General features: G+C 42.2%; 1 protein-coding gene across 2 annotated transcripts in view; it reads left to right on the forward strand.

The window, feature by feature from the left end:
• The first annotated feature begins 1,563 nt into the window (after positions 1 to 1,563).
• RAB4A (RAB4A, member RAS oncogene family) overlaps positions 1,564 to 21,944 on the forward strand; it is a 41,078-nt gene continuing 20,697 nt past the window's right edge. Inside the window, exons 1-3 of one of the 2 annotated variants that reach the window (XM_054022978.1) lie at positions 1,564 to 1,817; positions 16,355 to 16,435; positions 20,443 to 20,557. In XM_054022978.1, coding sequence (XP_053878953.1) covers positions 1,787 to 1,817; positions 16,355 to 16,435; positions 20,443 to 20,557 — 227 coding nt within the window. In that variant the 5' untranslated portion in view covers positions 1,564 to 1,786. The remainder of the gene's footprint in view (positions 1,818 to 16,354; positions 16,436 to 20,442; positions 20,558 to 21,944) is intronic. The other variant, XM_054022977.1, reaches the window with a different exon arrangement.

Here is a 21,944-nt window from a genome sequence, read left to right on the forward strand (position 1 = left end):
TCTGCACCACACCACACTTTTTTGACAAAAGTGGGCATTTGTTCCATTTGCTCTTGCCAACTGACCAAGTCAGCAAGAGCAAATGGGACAAATGCCAACTTGTGCCAAAAAAGTCAGGACAGACGGAACAGCACTTAAAAAAGGGGACTGTCCTGGCCAAAATGGGATGTATGGTCACCCTAGCCCTGCCTCTTCCTGCCCCCACTCTGCCCCAGGTCTTGCCCTCACTCCACCCCTTCCCCCAATCCCCCACCCCCTTACACCTCTGCTCTGCCCATTCTCACCCAGTTCTGCCCCCTCCCCCAGAGCATGTCCCATCCCTTCTCCTCCTGCATGCCATGGAACAGCTGATCTGTGGTAGGTGGGAGGCGCTGGGAGGGAGGGAGAGCAGTTGATCAGTGGGGCCGCCGACAGGCACAAGGCACTGGGGGGAGCTTGGCTGCAGATGGGTGCTAAGCACCCGCTAATTTTTTTCCATGGGTGCTCCAGGGCTGGAGTAGGTGCCTATGAGACCATATCTATTACTACTCTTACTTGGCTTTATATTGATACCTCTTCCCTCATTTCCAAGAGACTAATTATTAAGGATCAAGAACTCACAAATCTAAAAAGAACAGGAGTACTTGTGGCACCTTAGAGACTAACAAATCTAACTATTTACAAAAATCATCACAATCCCCTCCACCTGGGGGCCAGGTTGAATATAAGGCCTTTCGGGTCAGCAGCTCTGTTAATCAAACAACCACCAAGCAACTTATTTTAAGTATCAGAGGGGTAGCCCTGTTAGTCTGAATCTGTAAAAAGCAACAGAGGGTCCTGTGGCACCTTTGAGACTAACAGAAGTATTGGGAGCATAAGCTTTCATGGGTAAGAACCTCACTTCTTCAGATGCAAGAAGTGAGGTTCTTACCCACGAAAGCTTATGCTCCCAGTACTTCTGTTAGTCTCAAAGGTGCCACAGGACCCTCTGTTGCTTTTAACTTATTTTAAGTGTGTGTCCCAGGAAGACACAAGCACCCAAGGGTGGGTTGCTTCCACTAGAATCCAATCACCGGCAGCCCTCGGGCTACTCGTAGCCAGCCTGGCCTTAGTCCGGGGAAAGAGGCACAGCTAGCCCCGATGCCCCCGCGGTACCTCAGGGCACACGAGCCACCCACCCCACTCCTGCCTACCCCGCTGGCGGCCCAGGCCAGCGCACGAGAAGCTGCGCTGCGGCCGGAAGGGTCCCACCTATCGCGCACCTGGGGCTGGCGAAGTGACACCACCCACCTGACCCTCCTCACGTGCTTCCCATCCAGTTACCGGCCCTGCCCCAGCCGCGCCGCGCCCCGCCCCTCCCTCGCGCCCTCAGTCACCTGCCCGCGTAAGCGCAGCCACGCCCACATCACCTGCTCGGCTCGCCCCGTGACTCCTCCCAACGGCTCCGCGGCTAGTTCTAAAGCCGCGCACGTGCGCTTTGTTTTGGTGAGCGCCGTTGGGGGTGGGGCGGAGGGCGGAGAAGAGCAGACAATACGCATGTGTGGAGGAGAGACCACGCCCCAAGAGGTTGGGGGTGAAGAGCTGCGTGCGCACGCATGCGCAGAAGTGGCGGTGCGTGCCCGTTCCAAGCCAGTTGCTGCTGCTGCTGCTGAGGAAGCTTCTCGGGTTGGGGGGTTTATAGCGGCGGCCGCTGTTGGGACTCGCCCCCCACCCCCGCCCTTTGTACCTGGCGGCCTGAGGCGCCCCCAGCCCCTCGCTCAGCACCAGCCGAAGGCGCGGGAGGAGGTGGAGGCGCGACGCTTCCAAAATGTCGCAGACAGCCATGTCCGAGACCTACGGTAAGAGCCGGGGCCGGCGGGGCGCGGCGCTGGCCGGGGGGCTCTGCGCTTGCGGGGCGTGCGGGTCTCCCTTTCCGGTCCCCCGGGCGTGCCGGGTCCCGGAGGGTTCGTTCCCCCGCTCTCTGCTCTCCCGGGCGGGGCCCAGGCCCCCGTGCGGCCGGCCCGCGGGCGCTGCCCGTGCCCTGGGTGGCGGTTCGGCCCGACAGGGGGTTGGGGACGCTCAGCGCCCCGGGGGGCGGGGGTGGGGGCAGGGGCTGGGCGTGTCAGCGGCTGCGGGACGGGTCTGGGAGCGCTGATGGTTATGCGGTAGCGCGTGTGGCTCAGGGGCCATCGACTCCCCGGCCCCAGCGTGTGGGATGCAGCAGGAGTAGCTTCCTCTCTGCGCGCAGTGCTGCGCGGTGGCCTCGGTGCATTATCGTCCCGGGAGTGGGGGGTGAGATTTGCATCCTTCTGAATTACCAAGAGTTGGCCACAGCTGGAGACAGAACAGGAAATTTGTTGAACCCATCGCCTCACTCAGTTTGGCAGATCCTTTGAGGTCCTGGACTGTCGCAGGCTTTTGGTGCCTATCCTGCAGCCAGATCTTTTTCTCTTACATTTGTCAAACAAACAACATACATTACTTGTGTCTTCAGCTTCCTGGATTTCACCATGGTCCTTCCCTTTGGTGCTCAGTACAAGCAACCTAAAATTAGAATGCCTGGTTTAATATGGGTTTTCACTGTTAAGAACTGGTGAGTTATTTGACTTGGTGGTGAAATTCAGGCCTTGAATTTTAAGTAGACACTTAATACTGTTGTATTTTAAATGGGTTCAGAAGGAACATCAGAGATCCATTATTTTAGCGGGAGGTGATTGTTACTTTTATGGCAATGCTCAGAGGTTATTAGGATTAGTCGTCTTGTGCTAGGATCATGTCTTTCTATAAGTTTGTATGGAACCTGTGTCCAAAAAGCTTAAAATCTAAGATAAAATATGTAAGTATAGCAAACCATAGGAGGGAATGGGGAAAGAGGACAAGAGAACAGTGATATCTTGTTTATGTAAGCACATGTTACAGGGCAAAGTTAAGGCAATCATGGGGCCTGTGCACAGCATGGGCATCTTGTTGCCGCTTGGTCTGGCTCGCCACTGTAGCTGAGGGTGTTAGGGCTCTTCTCTTGTCCTGTTAAGTTGAGGATGCCTTCAATACATCATTGTAAGGGTAAATACAATTCACGTTTACCTGAGATTCCTTCCACTGCATTGGACTTGCCTGTGCTTGACTGCTTGATTGCAGTGGAGTCTCAAACAGGTCCTGGCTCATGGCGTAGCTGGATGCACTAGTTGTATGTCCTCCAATCCTTCTCCTCGACCTCATTGTTCACACCAGGGGCCTCTGGCTTGGTCTCTTCAGACATTTCTATGGGGGCATTCAGGGTAGTGGTGGGGTCTCTGCCAAATATGGCATGCCGCTCTTTCTGAAAACAGCAGGTGCGGGGTTTGGCACTAGATTGATTGATTTGGCCTTCTGATATGCCTGAAGCAGTTCCTGCTGCTGGTTCCTGTCATACCCCTTCTCCTGCAAACCTCCTCTTTTCTCTCTCTCTCCCCCCTCCCCCCCCCCCTGCAATCTGATTGTAGATGTCTCTGTTTCTAGCACTGATCCATAGGTGTGCTTGCACAGCCTCTTCTCCTCACAGGCCCAGTAGGTCCAGTATTTCATGTCTTTTCCAAGCTGGAGTGCATCTGTAGTGTGTAGCCAGCATGATCAACTGGGCAGTTGCGCGTACACACACACACACCCTGCTAAGTGTGCTCACCAAGCTGAACAATCAGGAAAAGGCATTTCAAAAATTCGTGGGACTTTAAAAGGTAGGAGGGCCTTCTGGTCTTTGTGACCTGTGGGCAGTGGAGTTCACAATAGTGACCAGAATAGTCAGTGTTGGGTGTTATGTGACAGCTGCTGGAGGACAGTGATGATTGATATAAATAACATGTCTACTCTTGCTCTGCGTTGACTTCAGTACATTGACTATGGCTCAACACCAGCTGTGGATGGTGAGGTGTCTATGCTTTGAGGCTTCAAAAGTTCTGTTCCCTGTCAAGCTGTCAAAACCTTCAGATTCTCCTTGACCTCTTGAAATGAAAGTTGTGCATTGTTGGTACAAAGGTCTGACACAGAAAAATGAAAATATGGGGGATAGTATATAATAGCACAAAGATTACTGTACGGACTATATTTTTGTGTATTATCAAACAATCAGTTTTTTTTTATTTTAAATGAAGCTCCTGTAGAATTTAGTTTTACCGGTACTACAAAAAAGAGTGCCTTTCTGCAGACTTTTAGATCTAGCTTAACATGACATACGCAAGGCCTTGGTTATAAACTGATATTGCTTAGGTTGAGATCTTTGTTATGATGCATTTTGATTGGACATAAGTATGTTGCAGGCAGTCCCATGTATGATGCTGCTGGATTTACTCTTGCAAAGAGCCAGGTCCATCGAAAGTGCCCATGGGCTGCGGGAAGCAGCGTGGGCTGAGGGATGTGCTGGCCGCTGCTTCCCGCCACCCCCATTGGCCTGGAGAGGCAAACCGCAGCCACTGGGAGCCACAATCAGACGAACCTGCGGACAGGGCAGGTAAACAAACCAGTCCGCCCTGCCAGGGTGCTTAAGAACATAAGAAAGGCCGTATCGGGTCAGACCAAAGGTCCATCTAGCCCAGTATCCTGTCTACTGACAGTGGCCAATGCTAGGTGCCCCAGAGGGAGTGAACCTAACAGGCAATGATCAAGTGATCTCTTTCCTGCCATCCATCTCCATCCTCTGACAGACACAGGCTAGGGACACCATTCCTTACCCGTCCTGGCTAATAGCCATTAATGGACTTCACCACCATGAATGTATCCAGTTCTCTTTTAAACTCTGTTATAGTCCTAGCCTTCGCAACCTTCTCAGGTAAGGAGTTCCACAGGTTGACTGTGTGCTGCGTGAAGAAGAACTTCCTTTTATTTGTTTTAAACCTGCTGCCTATTAATTTCATTTGATGACCCCTAGTTCTTGTATTAGGGGAATAAGTAAATAACTTTTCCTTATCCACTTTCTCCACATCACTCATGATTTTATATACCTCTATCATATCCCCCCTTAGTCTCCTCTTTTCCAAGCTGAAGAGTCCTAGCCTCTTTAATCTCTCCTTATATGGGACCCGTTCCAAACCCTTAATCATTTTAGTTGCCCTTTTCTGAACCTTTTCTAGTGCCAGTATATCTTTTTTTGAGATGAGACCACATCTGTACGCAGTATTCGAGATGAGGGCGTACCATCGATTTTATATAAGGGCAATAATATATTCTCAGTCTTATTCTCTATCCCCTTTTTAATGATTCCTAACATCCTGTTTGCTTTTTTGACCGCCTCTGCACACTGCGTGGACATTGTCAGAGAACTATCCACGATGACTCAAAGATCTTTTTCCTGACTTGTTGTAGCTAAATTAGCCCCCATCATATTGTATGTATAGTTGGGGTTATTTTTTCCAATGTGCATTACTTTACATTTATCCACATAAAGGTGCTTACCTGCTGATCCCTGCTCTACAATGTACCCACATTGATTTAACCAGGATGTCCCAGGGTATCTGGAAACATTCAGGACTAGTCTCTGTTACAAAGGCTTTGCCAAAACAGTTGTGCTGGTAAAGCTTTATTGACAGACTCCCTTAGTGGAGAGTAATACCAGCAAAAGAAATCTTGTTGGTATAGCTAATCCAACTCCCTGAATGACGTAAGGTACACTAGCAAAGGAGTTATTTTGTCATATAGTTGCATCTGCATGGTCCATTTGACTGACAGAGATGTGATTTCTCTTTCTCTCCCCCACCCCCGGTCTGACTGACATAGCTTGCCAACACAACTTTGCCATTTAGAAGTGATCCCACATTTTTCAGTTTGGTTCTTGGACTCTACCTACTGCAAATAAGAATTTATATTGAGATGTTCTCCTCTTTCTCCAATTAACTTTGCTGCTGATAGAATTTTGGAAAATGGAAGGTAGCTGTTTTGCTATGGAGGTGGTGTTAGCTCTTCTCACTAAACCAGAGCAGTTCCAGTAACCTTGATGATTCACATGTAGGTAACAGATTCAGTACAACTTGAAATAATCTAAAGACCATCTTAGGAAACAGTCTATATTTATAGTAATATCCAGTGTATTGCTGAGATTGATTATGCAGTGTTGCTTCTTCCACTAGGTGAAAATGTATGGACTCTACCAAGAGATGCTTGAATTTGCAGTAATAGACTGGAACATTGTAATTTGCAGGTGATCTGCTGTTAAAAATGGAAAAATGTCTTAATGGTATCAAGAATATAGTATTCTGTGACTCTCATATCATATGAAATTGTTCCTAATACCATTTTTACAGAAAGTGATTTTTGTTTGCATCCAGATTTTTTTTGAAACAGCTAAAGCAAGATAATTTATTTCTTAATCAAGTTTCTGTTTTGGCAGTAGATTGAAAACTTGCCCTGAGCTTAACCATGAATACATTTTCAGTGTGAGTGGAGGTTTTCAAGAGCACCTAAGAGAGTTAGTTGCCCAACTTCCACTGAAAATAAATTGGAGTTGGATACCTCACTCCCTCAAGTGCTTAGCAAATACCACCCTGTTTACCAACAGAGTTTTAGATAGGCAAACAAAAGGCTGGATTCTGTGGTGAGTCAAAGATCTGAAGGAGGGGGATTGGAGGTCATCCCCCAGCAAATTGTAAAATACTTGGTGCAATTTTCTGCATTTCAGAAGATTTTTAGACAAAAGTTTTAGGCACTATATAAATAAAAGCCAAATGAGCAGTGGGGGAGGGGAGCCTATCTGTTCCTAATTTGGGGTTCTGGTGTAACTTGCCGGTGACAAATAAAATGCCAGCAAAAGTGCATCAGAAATCCTGTGTTCTAAAAGATGGGGATTTTTGCATGCGATAACACTAGCATTGTCACTGTTCAGTGGGTTCTTTTTGTTTTTAAAACAGAAGATTATCACTGTCTCCATAGACATTAGCCTTTTATGTCCGTTGCCTGACCCCAGTCCTTTCATCCTACACATATATACATTCAATAAAAATGTTTGATTCTACATCATATTTTGCTTTTCAACTTTTTATTACATAAGTAAAACAAATGTCACACTTCAGTCTTTTGATGTCTTTTTCTACTCACTGTAGGCCTTGCTGGAGCCCTAGGCACAACTAATAATGTGAATCAGAGTAGGCCTGACCTGGGCAGAAACACAACAAAATAGGTATTTGTTAATGCCAAGAAAGCATGTACATGACATAAGAGGATGGTACAAAAACACATATCAACTATGTACACACTCCTAAGAGATGGTACAAGAACACACAGACGCTTCATAAAGATAAGGAGGAGATGACAGGATAATGATGTCTTGTTCCAACTGTAGCAACAGGCCTGAGTACCGGAAACTTTTCCATTGCAGAAACACAGAAGTGAATGGGCAGGATAGTGGAGTAAGGGGCAGCACATAACTGCGCTACTCAGAGTAGGTAGGGGACCCAACAGTGATCAGGTGACAACTTGGTCCCTTTTTTCCTCTTGTTTTGGGGTGAAGTAAGCAGCATTAGGAAAACAGCTGGCTCAGCTTTCTCCCCCATAGTGTTAACTCAGCTGTGTTGGCCAACCTGTTGTGGAGGTGGAACCAACGTGCTGGTGATGCAGGTAGTCTGTGCAGGGGAGGAACAGGATTCCTTATAAAAACAAAGAGGAGTCTCCGAGATGCCACAAGGACTAACAAATTTATTTGGGCATAAGCTTTCATGGGCTAGAACCCACTTAATTGGATGCAGTCTTTATTCAGGCCTAATCTGGTGGTATCCATTTTGCAAATTAAATGAAGTTCTGCAGCTTCACGTTAGTCTTTTTTTGTTGTTGTTGAAGAATTGCCACTTTGGTCATTCAATAACAGACCTCAGAGAAATTGAAGTGTTCTACTGGTTTTTGAATGTTATGATTCCTGATGTCAGATTTGTGTCCATTTATTCTTTTGTGTAGAGACTGTCCGGTTTGGCCAATGTACATGTCAGAGGGGCATTGCTAGCCCATGATGGCATATATCACGTTGGTAGATGTATAGGTGAACGAACCCTGGATGGTGTGGCTGATGTGGTTAGATCCTATGATGGTGTCCCTTGAATAGATATGTGGACAGAGTTGGCACCAGGGTTTGTAGAAGAGTTTGGTTCCTTGGTTAGTGTTTTTGTTGTGTGGTGTTTAGTTGCTGGTAAGTATTTGCTTCAGGATGGGGGGGCTGTCTGTAGGCGAGGACTGGCCTGTCTCCCAAGGTCTGTGAGAGTGAGGGATCATCCTTCAAGATAGGTTATAGTTCCTTGATGGTGTGCTGAGAGGTTTTAGTTGGGGGCTGTAGGTGATGGCTAGTGACGTTCTGTTACTTTCTTTTTTGGGCCTGTCTTGTAGTAGGTGACTTCTGGGTACCCTTCTGGCTCTGTCAATCTGTTTGTTCTCTTCACTTCACCAGGTGGTTATTGCAGTTTTAAGAACGCTTGATAGAGATTCTGTAGGTATTTCTCTGAGGGATCAGAGCAATTGAAGTTGTATCTTAGAGCTTGGCTGTAGACAATGGATCGTGTGATGTGGTCTGCATGAAAGCTGGAGGCTACCTTACCATGTGCACAGAGCTGAGATAACAATGGAGCCCATGCTGGCTAGTTTTGAGACTAGCGATGGTATTTCTTGTCATCTGAAACTCTCTGTGGTGCATTGCATATAATTACTTTTCTCCTGAATTGTTTTTAAATCATCTTTTCCATATTATGAGGATCTTAACTACAGCCAAAGATTAACATTTCTAAACTTTTTTAGCGGTAGCAGCAAGTTTTTGTGTAATGTGAGAGTAACATTCTTCTTTCAGCTGCACTGTCCAGAAAGAATGATAGAATTTTAAGACAGAAGCTCCTCTAGGATGATATCTGAAGGGAATGTTGGAACTAAGGCTTCTGTGTCAGTTGTGAAGAAAGAGAAAAACCACAACATAAAGTGACTTACAAAGTGCTTTTGCTTCCAATTCTGCTCTGGGAAGAGATGATGACTGAAAAGACATTCAGGCAATTCAGCAGCAGTAGAAGCACTAGATGTGAATTGCTTTCAGTGCCTAACACTACAGGGAGTGAGCATAGAGAAATGAGTTTTGTTCCTCACTGAGTTTGAATAAAGACTAGTGTATGCTAAAAGTACAGCTGGGCCAAGGGGACCAGTTACAACACATTTTCATGTTGGTAGGGTAGACAGGACTAGAATCATGTTTATGTACCATGTTAAAGCTTTGGCTGTGTCAGTGCAGTTCAAGGACAGTTCAAAACAGTCAAATCCTGTCTAGATTACAGAATGTAATGGAGTCGTAACTGTCTTCTGACACGATTGTAACTGGAATGTAGCATGGATCTTTGTGAGAGGAGTTTGCCAAAACAGCCGAGTGAAAAGTACGCACTCTTTTTTACCTGTTGCATAATGTATGAACAAAGGGCATGTGGTGAAATTAAAAGCCTGTGCACTTTGTTAAATGGAAATATTTTTTTACACAATGTATTGTCAACTTGTGGAACTCATCCAAAAGACTGTTATAGGCACACTTTTACTCCTAGATATGCTCCTAGTGTATACTCTGAAACATATCTCTGTTCGTCACTGACGTCGTTTCTGTGTTTTTTGTTAGCTCTTTTCATCTTACAGTAAGTGGAAATAAGATGGATTCTATTCTGGTGTTCTCAACATAATAAAGTTAAGTTCTAATAGCAAAATCTTCAATAAAGAGATGAGTATATACCTCAATTTACATCTTAACTGCATTGTTGCAGCTCATTTGAATCAGAGTTTGCTAGCCTAGCAGTTTTTATTTTTAAATAAATAAAATTGTAAACTGAGTAAACTTGCTCTGGAGTCGACTGTTTAGATGACAAAGTTTGAGGCATGGACTGTCTCTTATTGTGATTATACTGCACAATGGGACCCTAGTCCTAATTTGGGCCTCTCAGTGCTAGTATGATACAAATAGAGATAAACCTGGAATCCCAAAATGCCATTTTCACTTTTCAGAGTAGAATTTGAAAGGATACCATCATCTTCAAACTTTCAGACACATTTTTTTTAAGTACAACTGTTAGAGTAATTGTAGAGGTTATTTGTAACTGAAAGAGGCTAAAAAGGAAAATTTCTTCCATAATTTTTTTTCGGTTTACTCTGCATTGGATTGCACTTAACGTATATAGTCAGTTTCACTATGTCTGATGTGGCTTTCGCACAAAGTGGTGGGGATTTAAAAAGAGATTTTGTAGTTGTTTTTTTTTTTTTTTTTTAAATCCTAACAAGGAGCCTTAGCTAGATGTTATACCTGAGACTACCTGATTTCAAATTGGGTTTAAAGTTGCTGATATACTATAAATCTGGGATACTGTACATTTGAAGCAAACTGGTCACAATGAAGATACAATGTTCCTTTGAAAAGCTTGAGTTCATTCTCAAGTGTAGAAAAACCTGAATTTAAAAACTTTGTCAGATATCCACAAAGCTGTCAGCTGATGCCATTTTGGGACACTGGGTTTTTATGATACATACCACAGTTTGACACAGGCAGTAGTCTTGAAGGCTTTCCAGGTGGCCCAGAGAATGAAATCTTCTGTAAAGCATGCATTTTGAGAATCCAGAAATTGGGAAATGAACTGTAGGCAGAATAAAGGCGCTGGAGAACCAGTGATATACATTGTTTGAAGCCCTACCTTTCAGTCCACTGGGGAAGATGCTATCCAGAATGCCCATTGTGACATTGTGCAGTCTATATGGTTTTATAAAAACATAAGAAGTTAATATAATGTAACTGGGATAGTTTTAGAAAAATATGGTAAAAAAGTGAATATAACTTAACTGGGATATGCTTCATGCAAAAGGTCTCTTGCAAGGTATCATTACAAAGCTTATAATATACTGAGTGTGATCATCTGATTTGTATAAATGTACCACTCTTGTATCTAAAACTAGAAATATAAAATATAACTCTGAAGGCCTATTGTAATTATGTAAAGTGTGGGCCATTAATGATGGTTTGGAATCTTGATGACTCCCATTGTCTGCAGATGGCTGTTTATCTGTGAGTCTTCCTGTATATGTGTGTGTGTGTGCTGGCAAGTGAGTAATGAAGTCTTGCAGTGATATATGATCATGTCAGCTGAACTGGAATCCATCTTTAACCTGGTGCTTTTCCAGTGAGGGGCGGTGGAAACCCAGAGGGACAAAGGGTTCCCGCCTTATGCAAAAGATATATAAAGGGGTGGAAGAGAACAAAGGGGAGAGGGGAGCCATCATGAAGAATCCCCTAGCTATCACCTGAGCTGCAACGAGCTGTACCGGGGAAAGAATTGTACCCAGGCCTGGAAGGTGTCCAGTCTGAGAAAAAACTTACTGAAGCATCTCTGAGGGTCGGATTATCTGTATTCAGTTTGATTAGGCATAGATTTGCGCATTTTATTTTATTTTGCTTGGTGACTTACTTTGTTCTGTCTGTTACTACTTAGAACCACTTATCCTATTTTCTGTATTTAATAATATCACTTTTTATTTAGTAATTTACTCAGTATGTATTAATACCTGGGGGAGCAAACAAGTGTGCATATCTCTCTATCAGTGTTATAGAGGGCGAACAATTTGAGTTTGCCCTGCATAAGCTTTATACAGGGTAAAACGGATTTATCTGGGTTTAGACCCCATTGGGAGTTGGGCATCTGAGTGCTAAAGACAAGCACACTTCTGTGAGCTGTTTTCAGGTAAACTTGTAGCTTTGGGACAAGTGATTCAGACCCTGGGTCTGTGTTAGAGCAGATGGGAGAGTCTGGCTCAGCAAGACAGGGTGCTGGAGTCCTGAGCTGGCAGGGAAAACAGGAGCAGAGGTAGTCTTGGCACATCAGGTGGCAGCTCCCAAGGGGGTTTCTGTGATCCAACCCGTCACACCCATCAACTAGAACAAAAAATTCTTCCCAGGTAACTGTTTCTTGTCAAGGAAGCATGAATAGCTGGGTGGAGGAGTGAAGGTTAACTGGGAGAAGAATTTGGGAACAGAATATAGTGAGGAAGAGTGGTCCTATACCTGTGAGCAACTCAAACATCTCAAATTAGCAGAAAATATAATGTTTTGATACAGTGTTTCCCAAACTTGGGACGCCGCTTGTGTAGGGAAAGCTCCTGGCGGGCTGGGCAGGTTTGTTTACCTGCTGCGTCCACAGGTCCGGCCGATCGCGGCTCCTACTGGTTGCGGTTCATTGCTCCAGGCCAAAGGGGGCTGCTGGAAGCAGCGCGGGCCGAGGGACGTACTGGCCACTGCCAGGGGCTTTCCCTACACAAGCGGTGTCCCAAGTTTGGGAAACAATGCTTTGATGGTGTTAGAATTCTATGTGTGGCCACCAAAAAGGCAAAACACAACCATAAGAGTAAAACAGTGACAGTGTACGCTGTCATTGTAGAGATGAATACATTCTGGAGGAAAGTTTTATGGACGTAGGAGGGTTGGGTGCATCCGAGCAGCAGTCTTCTGTTCTGTCTTCCCATTTACTGTTCAGCAGCAGGATTTTATAAACACTGAGAAATTTATTTGTGGTGGTTTTGGTATTCCTATAAGATGCTTAATGATGCACTGTAACAAAGAATAATTCCCATCGTGATGGGTTAGGTCACAGAGACCCCCTTGGGACTGTCACCTGATGAACTGAAACTACCTCTGAGCTGGTTTTCTTTGCCAGCTTGGGACTCCAGAACCTGTCTTGTTGAGCCAGACACACTAGCCTGCTGCAACACAGACCCAGGGTCTGAACCACACCCCCAAAGCTGCAGACTTAACTGAAAACAGCTCAGCAAGTATTCCTGTATCCAACACCCAGCTCCCAATGGGATCCAAACCTCAAATAAATCTGTTTTACTCTGTATAAAGCTTATATAGGGTAAACTCATAAATTGTCTGCCCTCTCTAACTCTGTGTGAGAGAGAGATGCACAACTGTTTGCTCCCCCAGGTATTAATCACTTACTCTGGGTTAATTAATTGATAACATTGATTTACCAAGCAAAATAAAACAAAACATGCAAGTCTAAGCCCAATACATTAAGAAACTGAATACAGGTAAATCTCACCCTCAGATGTTTCAATAAGATTCTTTCACAGACTAGACTCCTTCCTAGTCTGGGCCCAATCCTTTCCCCTACTACAGACCTTTGTTAGTTCCAGCAGGCATCTTAGGGGAAAAGCAGGGGATTTCACATGATTGGGACCCGTTTTGTTCTGTTCCACCCCCTTTTATATCTTTGGCACAAGGTGGGAATTGTTTCTCTGTGGGTCCACACCCCTCCTTCTAAATGGAAAAGCACCAGGTTTAAGATGGATTCCAGTATCATATGACCTGGTCACATGTCCTGCGAGATCTCATTCTTCATTACCCACCTCACCTACACAGGAAGGCTTGCAGGTGAACAGAGCCATTTACAGCCAATTCTCCTAGTCAGTGGGAGCCATCAAGATTCTAAACCATCGTTAATTGCCCACACTTTGCATAATTACAATAGGACCTCAGTTAACTTCATATTTTTAATTTTAGATACAAGAATGATATATACATACAAATAGGATGAACACACTGTATAAGCTTTGTAATGATACCTTAGACGAGACCTTTTGCATAAAGCATATTCCAGTTACATTATATTCACATTCCAAGCATATTTTCATAAAGCATATGGAGTGTAGTGTCATACCCATCTGAAACAGAATGGACTAATGATTTGAATGCATGCATGCTCCTGGAGAAAAATAACCTATAAATGAAGGTCTCACCCTGAACTTCTGATGAAGTATGGTTTTCATGCTTTGACATATTAGCCGTGATCTGATTTTTCAAAGTTAATACTTATGTAACCCATTTGACCAGTGAACACTGACTGCTTGATGGAATTAATCTTCACTTTCTGGTGGAATCCCAGTCTTCATACTTCAATTTCATGCTTATTTTGTGTTCTCTGGAAGCTAGCTGTAGTTAAAGGAGAAAGCTAATAAAGATGATTAAAAGAGAACTGAGACTGCTTGGAACAAAATAGGTCTTGTAAAATTTTGTAACTTTCAGGGTGGATTGATTAAAACTCAGGGATTTAAATTGGCAAACAGGAAACCTTGATTTATAATTGATTTTAATCTTTTTTTGTATTTAGTTATTTTCCTAAAAAAAGATTAATTCTCATTGATTGGTAACAATTAAAACATAGCCGTAAGCAGAAAGTTTAGTGTATTTTGCTAATCAGAAGAATGTACTATATCTATGCACATTTAAGCAATTGTATAGCTTAATTTACTTATTTAATTTATTCAGATTCTTAATTTTTTACTTATGAAGAAAATGGCAAATGCATTTCTTATTTACTAGGTGATTAATTTTTTTTCTTGTGATTTGTGTTGAGCTCTATTTGGATGGAAATTAAAATGCACAAAAACAATTTTAAAAGTGTATGTTAGTTAAACTACCTTAAATGTGCTGTGTACTTTTTTATGTATCAAAACGTGAATTTAACTCTAACTGATTAACCAAAGTGAATACCTGTAGTTAGTGAGTTGGACTAATTTTTTCTTGTTACTTTGTCCTTCAAGATTTTTGAACTAGTAGATCTTTTCACACCTAGTTCTTATTCATAGATTGGAAGAGAAAATCAAGCTTTGTGCTTTTTTCAATTTCTAATCTGTTTCTTATCTTTGAAATAACTGGTCATAGAACTGAACAGTTGAATAAACTGAAATGACAAAAATACTGTCTCGGTACTTGCAGAAGAGGCTACTGGTCTTAACACAGGTTGTCACAATTTAGGCTTTTTAAAAAGTAAGCCTATTTTGAATTAATATATTTTTTAAATTGAATTTATCCACCCCGAACTAACATACCAAATTTCATCTTCATTGCCATGTATTGGGAAATTTAAGTCTGATATTGATATGAGAATTTATTAAACAGTTGAAAAAAATCTTTCCTTTCCTTGTCATAAGCAAACAGTGGAAGTAGTCCCATAAGCGAAGGGTGAAGCAGATATGGACAGAGCACAAATACTGAACATATAAATGAGCCAGTGGACACACACAAAGAATTATTCAGCGAACTCCTGTTTCTGAATCACTTTTCATGGCACTGAAGTGCCAGAAGTGGCTTAATTCATAAGGGAGATGTGAAGGCAGTAATCCTGGAGTGTATATATATATTTTTTTAAGCCTATACACACACACAAACTTGTTTCAGATACAGAAAATATTACAGCAGAATATGGAGTTAGGTAATTAATAAACATACTTTTAATTTTGTTCTCATTAATCTAAGCATAACAGTGCAACTCAAGAGTTTTGCACATGGCACGATGATACAAATGCATAACCACACTAACTATCTGCAGAACATCAAGCTGTGGCTAAAAGGTGACAAGAGTTTCTGGAGGTGGTAGTGCCCAGTAATATGCGTGTGTGTTTGTTTGTTTGTTTTTGTTTTTTTAAAGTGAAGTATGTGTTTAAAAACTAAGTTTTTTTTCTAATTTATCTTTGTAGTAGGTGTTATAATACTAAAAATCTTATTTATTCCTTACAAATTGGCTTACGTATCTTACTTGACTCCAACAGTTTATTGATTTGTAATATGCTTATGCCACAGTGTTTCCTGAACTCTAACTACTTCGTGTATCAGCATATCTTGAATGGTGTTTTGATTTTTGTTCAGCATCATGGTGAATTTCTTGTTAGTTCTTGATACTACAAATAGCAATGCTTCATTTTCTCTTGACTGTCTTAAGATTGACTTTTTCTGTGTTCTCTTGATGTAAGAACTGTTGTGAAGCAGATCAGTTTTCATGTGTTTAAAATAAATCAACACTTGGGCTCTTAACATTTCCGTGCCTCTTGGCTGTTATTACTTCTAAGTAATATCACTTCTACATTTTTATGGTAGGAATCAATTCCTAGGACTTTCAGTATATGACTTTCATTTTGACTTTTCTTATACGCGAAGATGTTTCTGTACTGTGTTGTAATGTCTGAGCAACTTGAAATGTGTTTTTAGGGCTCTCATTGTGAGAAGTGGGGATACTGTGAAAAACAAGAATATACTCTTTTGGAATACTAAAAGACCACCTATCTTACTATGCCTTTGTATTTTTCTTTAAATTGCCCTTTTAATCCAACTTCTCTGCTTTTTAATTATCTATCCCTATAGCTCCGTAAACATAGTGCTCCTTTTTTTTTTTTTTTTTTAACCCCTTTATTGCTTGCTTATCTTTATGGCCATTTTCCTAAGTGTCCTATCTATTCCTCCTTTTTAGAATAACAGCTAGTGGCAGGTGGCTGACTGAAGAAGTGTTTTCTCCTTACATTACTTGGTCTGCTGACAAGGCAAAAAACAGATACTAAAACAGAAGTAAATGTCTCATAGTTGGCTCTTAGGTCTCTTTTTGTTTTCATTCTTCAGATTTCCTCTTTAAATTCTTGGTTATTGGAAATGCTGGAACTGGCAAGTCCTGTTTACTTCATCAGTTTATTGAGAAGAAATGTAAGTATTTATATCTGGGCATAGTGACATGTCTGATGTTTCACCGTACAGTAATTTTAAAGCTCTGTCCACACTGGCATCCGTTTTTTGCTAGCCACAACATCGTTTAAAAGTATTTTGTACTAGCAACACTTCTTTAACCAGTGTAGACAAGGATTTTGTCTGGGAACTGTGTTCAGAACCATGTTCTAAAACTGTTGTAGACTGCAGAGGAAGGTGATCTATACTATGATGCTCATTAATAATTCTTGTCCCCACTGTCCAAGTAAACCATACTAGGGCATGCTAGTAGAGAGTGTTTTAAGCAAAGTAAGCTAGCATGTTTCTGATGCCAGAGTGGACTGGGCCAACACTTGTTAGAGTACCCCTCTATCTGTTTTGTACTTGTTTATATTTGATGGCAAAAACCTGCTTTAATACAGAGTTAATGTTGCTTGGTGGCATGACATTCCTTTGCAGAACATTGAGTTGATCAAAACTAAGACTTCAGCAAATGCAGAGTTAAGGTTGCCCATACCACCTTAACTCTTCTCTCTTTCAGCAATGCTCACATACACCCCCTTAACACACCTACCTTTACTCTGCCAACTCCACAGTTGCTAAGCTCTTCACTTCCTTTTACAGCCCGTGTTCTCGTTCTCTCTCTCTCTCTCTCTCACCCACAAGATTCCATCTAATACTATTAAAAGACAAAAAAGAACAGGTTTTCCATACCCTCTTCAGGCAATATCTCATTATTCACATTGGCTCTTGGCATTATAAGATTCAGGAAGTTCCAGATCCTGGCATATATTCTCATACTTATGCTATTTTTTCTGAGGAGTTGGCTATGTGTTGCAGGGGGTTGGGGTGCACTGGCAGAGCTGGGGGTGTTATGCCTTCTTCACTTAAGCCTCTAACCTCTCACATCCCCTGCCATCCATCTCCATTTTCCCCCCCTCCCTTCACTGCAGCCACAAACCCTCCTCTGTTCCTGGAAAGCCTTCACATGTCTAACTTTCCCGCCCCCCCCCCCCAATACTTTGTTCCCCTCCAAAATGAAAGTGCCACCCACGACTGTCAGGTCTTGTCTATGCTTAGAATGCTGCAGCACTTCAGTGAAGACACTACTACGCCGATGGGGAGACTTCTCCCCTTGGCGTAGGTAATCCACCTCCCTGAGAGGCAGTAGTTAAGTCAACAGGAGAAGCGCTTCTGTTGACGTAATACTCTCTACATTTGGAGTTAGATCAGTATAATCTTGCATTGTTCAGGGGTGTGGATTTTATATAGCTGTTTTTCCTTTTACACACCCCTGAGCAAAGTAGTTATACCAACATAAGTTGCTACTGTAGACCAAGGGCATATCTACACTACAAAATTAAGTCGACTTAATTTATGTCGGCATACAGCCACTGCAGTAATTGCATCCTTTGTGTGTGTCCTCACTTTGCTTCTTGTGTCGGCAGGCATATCCTGACTAAGAGCACTTTTACTGTCAGTGTGGGGCATTGTGCAATGCCTTTTCAAAGCCAGTAACAGTCGATGTAAGCAATGCAGTGTCTACCTTGGCACTGTGTCGACCTAACTACATCAACACTGACTCTGTGCCTCTCATGGAGGTCTAATTAAGTCGATACAGTGAGGCAGATACGTTGGTGGGAGCAAATTTTTAGTGTAGGCACTTACATAGTTAGGTTGACATAAGCCACCTTGCGTTGTCTACACTACAGAGTTAGGTCCAGGCCCAAGCCTTAAATTGCAGCAACCTCCCGCCACTCAGTTGAAAACTCCTTTTGTCTTAAGTTGGGGGTTATGATTAATTATGTTAATTGAATGGTGAGTTCACAGCCATCAAGAGGGAGGTCTGTGATTCATCCATTTGTAGTCCTCTCAGTGTAACAGTACAAGGCAGCAGAATAAACCATTTTGTGGGGGTGCTGTAACTTGGGAACCCCTTGGTCAAATGACTGCAAATTTGGATCACTAACACTATCATGTGCCCCCATGAGGCACACCAAATTTCAGAGTAATCTGTTTCATTTTTTTAGAGTAATTATAAGAGATGAGTTTAAAGCATATGGATGACAGCAATGGAAACTCTTGCTGGTTTTCTATATTGGCACATGTGCACTGTAAAAAAAAATTACATTATTTTATTTATACATTTATTTATTTTCTTAAAAGCTATTGTCACTAAATACCCAAAGATTTAGTGGATGTCATGCACTACCTTTGACTCGCATTGCATCAACAGTTTGATCTGTAGCTCTGGGCACACACAAACTACCCACCTAAAAAAATTTTAAGAAATGGCTCTTTTGGGAGTGGAGGCTTATATTTCTGGAACTCTGGGCTAAAATTACATTAAATTTGTGTTATTAATCCTACCTGCTGATGAAAGAGAAATCTGACTAAGACTGTCGATTTTTAGAAAACTTAGAAAGGTCCATCTTTAAACAGATGTCTTGATTCAAACTTCAACTACAGAGGCACTCCTGTTAAACTATAAGGCATGGTAGTGCATAATACTCTCAGAGCATTTCACAAGGATGGGAAGGTTTTATTGCTATTTATCGAGATGGGCAGCTGAGGCAGAAAGAAGTTGAGTTTCCCAAGGATGCTCGGGTAGTCTCTCAATGCCTAGTCTCTTGCTATGACTGATAGGGCCCTACAAAATTCACTGCCATGAAAAACGCGTCATGAATTGTGAGATCTGGTCTCCCCCTGTGAAATCTGTGTTTTTGTTTGCTTTTACCCTATACTATGCAGATTTCACAGGCGAGTTTCTCAAATTGGGGGTCCTGACCCAAAGGGGAGTTGCAGGGGGTTTGCAAAGTTATTTTAGGGGGATTGCACTATGGCCACTGTTACTTCTGTGCAGCCTTCAGAGCTGGCCGGCTGGAGAACAGCAACTCTGAAGGCAGCACCACCGCTAGCAGCAGCACAGAAGTAAGGGTAGCAGTAACGCAAATGCCATTCTCTCCCCCCCCCCCCCCAATAATCTTGTGACCACCCCACACAAATCCTTTTGGGTGAGGACCCCTACAATTACAATACTGAAATTTCAGATTAAATAGCTGAAACCATGAAATTTATTATTTTTAAAATCTGATGACCGTGAAATTGACCAAAATGGACTGTGAATTTGGTAGGGCCCTACTGATAGACAACCCTGCCTTTCATGTTAAATAGTTGGCAGATACTTTGTTGACTTTGGTAGTGGTGCTTAATGTTTTACTGGTTTATCTTACGTTTATCACTTCGAGTCATGCATTCATTATCATGATATTTAAACAAAAATGAACTGGGATTCTGATACACAAAGTGTGCATTATGTACTGGGAGACACATGCAACACTCACATGGTCCCATAGTTATGCACTGGAGCATGCTCCTGTGCTTTAGCAGGTGTGCGTTGCTGCCCATTTTGAAATTTGAGCTCCGTGTGTGTGCAAGAACAAGCTTTACAGGAGAAATAGAGCCTGCATATTTGTGGACAAGACTGAGTCCTTTGTGTTCTGCTATTGTATTGAATTGGTCTGTTTTTAAAAATGTAGAGCCTTAAACATGGTCTTACAGGGACTATATTAAAATTACTCCCAAAATTGCTAGTGGGTTTAGTATTATGAAGTGGCTTTATTTAAAAGCGAACCTTTCCTGTGGTGATATTTTGAATTGGTCAGGATATTCAAATATTGGAGGGGGGGGAATGTATTGATGGCACAGGAAATATGTTGGATTATGAACAATTCATCCGGTCTTTTGACAAGCAGGCTGTAACTTTATGGTTACACTTGAAGAGTTTTGCTCCTGCCTAAATTGGGAGCATATGCATCACAGAAAGTGACTTATCTAGCATTTACAGTAAGTGGTAGAGATCTGTTTTTAATGGCCCTTTCATTGTTTATACTCTTACCTTCACAATGAATATATATTGAAATGTTTCTAAGTTATGTAAAAACATCTAATCATAAACCTGAAATGTTCTCAAAATAAACACTAAATCTGTTTTTTTTCTGTTTTAGTCAAAGATGACTCAAATCATACTATAGGAGTGGAATTTGGTTCAAAGATAATAAATGTAGGGGGTAAATATGTAAAATTACAGATATGGGACACGGCAGGACAAGAGAGATTCAGGTATCTTTTTCATTTACTTTATTAAAGAATATTAATACCAAATTGGAGATGTAGATACTATGGACCAAATTCAGCCCTGGTGTAAATGGGTGCAGTTAATGTCTGAGTCATTGGAGTTGTAGCTGCTTGTTATGGCTAACTCTGTTCCACTGAGCCTGAGTCTCAGCTTGTGTAAACTGGCGTAGCTCCATTGACTTCAGCAGAATGATGCTGACTTGCGTCAGCTGAGGTTCTGGCCTTCTGTTTTTCATATAGTGAAACACCACTCATGCGGTTGGTTGTGTAGTGTAAATTTATATAATGGTTAAAGTATGTAAATAGAAGGATACATGCCTTAAGTTTGCTAACAAAATTGAAATATTATCAAATTTTGAGTACTCAGATTTGTGTAGAAAACTTCTGGCTGGAACAAGGAAATGCCAAGAAATTCTATGCCAATCAAAATATACAAGAAAATAAATCCCAATATCAGAGTAGTCTGTTATGAAAATAGTCCTAGTACATTTGTCAAACACATTCATAGTCTGCCAAATACACTTCTAGAGAAACTGATCTATGCCCCAGACATGCTGATATGGGTACAATATATTGTTAAAGGTACATTGGTGTTTTGGTTTTGACAATTGAAGGGCATTGCCTCTCTCCACTCCTTAAATTTTATTATTTATTATTAGCTATTTATTATCTAGTATATTCCAGGATCCCAGTTCAAATGTAGATACTGAAGGCTTTGATACAAATATTTGAATGGACCTCTATCTAAAAGGACATAACTTATCGTTCAGTATACTTCAATATTCTTTAACTGAAATGGTTGATCAAAACTCCAATTAGAAATTTTTAGTTGCTTAAAGCTAAACTACAACTGACCTACACTGGGTGACTCTCTTTATCTGGGTTTATCTGGTGAAGCTGCGAATTTTTAAAAGTCTGAAACACAATGGACTTGCATTGCAGTGTAGACATACCCAGGGTTAGTGGAACTCAAGTTAGCAGACCCTGGGATAGTTAACCTAGGGTTTGAGCATCTTTACTCATTTGTAACTCCAAGTTAGTAATTGTTGAACCCGGGGTCCCAACTTGGGGCACCAGTGTCTACATTGAATTATGAGGGCCCAAATACAAACACCCATATCCCAGATTTTTTAGTACTTCCCAAAATGTGGCCACTCTAGCCTGGTTGTGGTGCAGCATGGGGAAACTTCACTGTCCAGAAGACAAAGAAGGCTAGCCCATGGGATCGTGGAATATTTTTGGCAGACTCCCAGAGCGTGAGTCTAGTGGGGCTGTGCCTGCACTGGAAAGCAATAGGGCTTGAACCCTGGGTCAACTCTAGAGTCCTGGATCCAAGCCCTGGGTTAGTGCTATTTGTGTGTAGATGGCAGAG

The sequence above is a fragment of the Malaclemys terrapin genome, chromosome 3 (genome assembly GCF_027887155.1).
Source record: "Malaclemys terrapin pileata isolate rMalTer1 chromosome 3, rMalTer1.hap1, whole genome shotgun sequence".
Lineage (NCBI taxonomy): Eukaryota > Metazoa > Chordata > Testudines > Emydidae > Malaclemys > Malaclemys terrapin.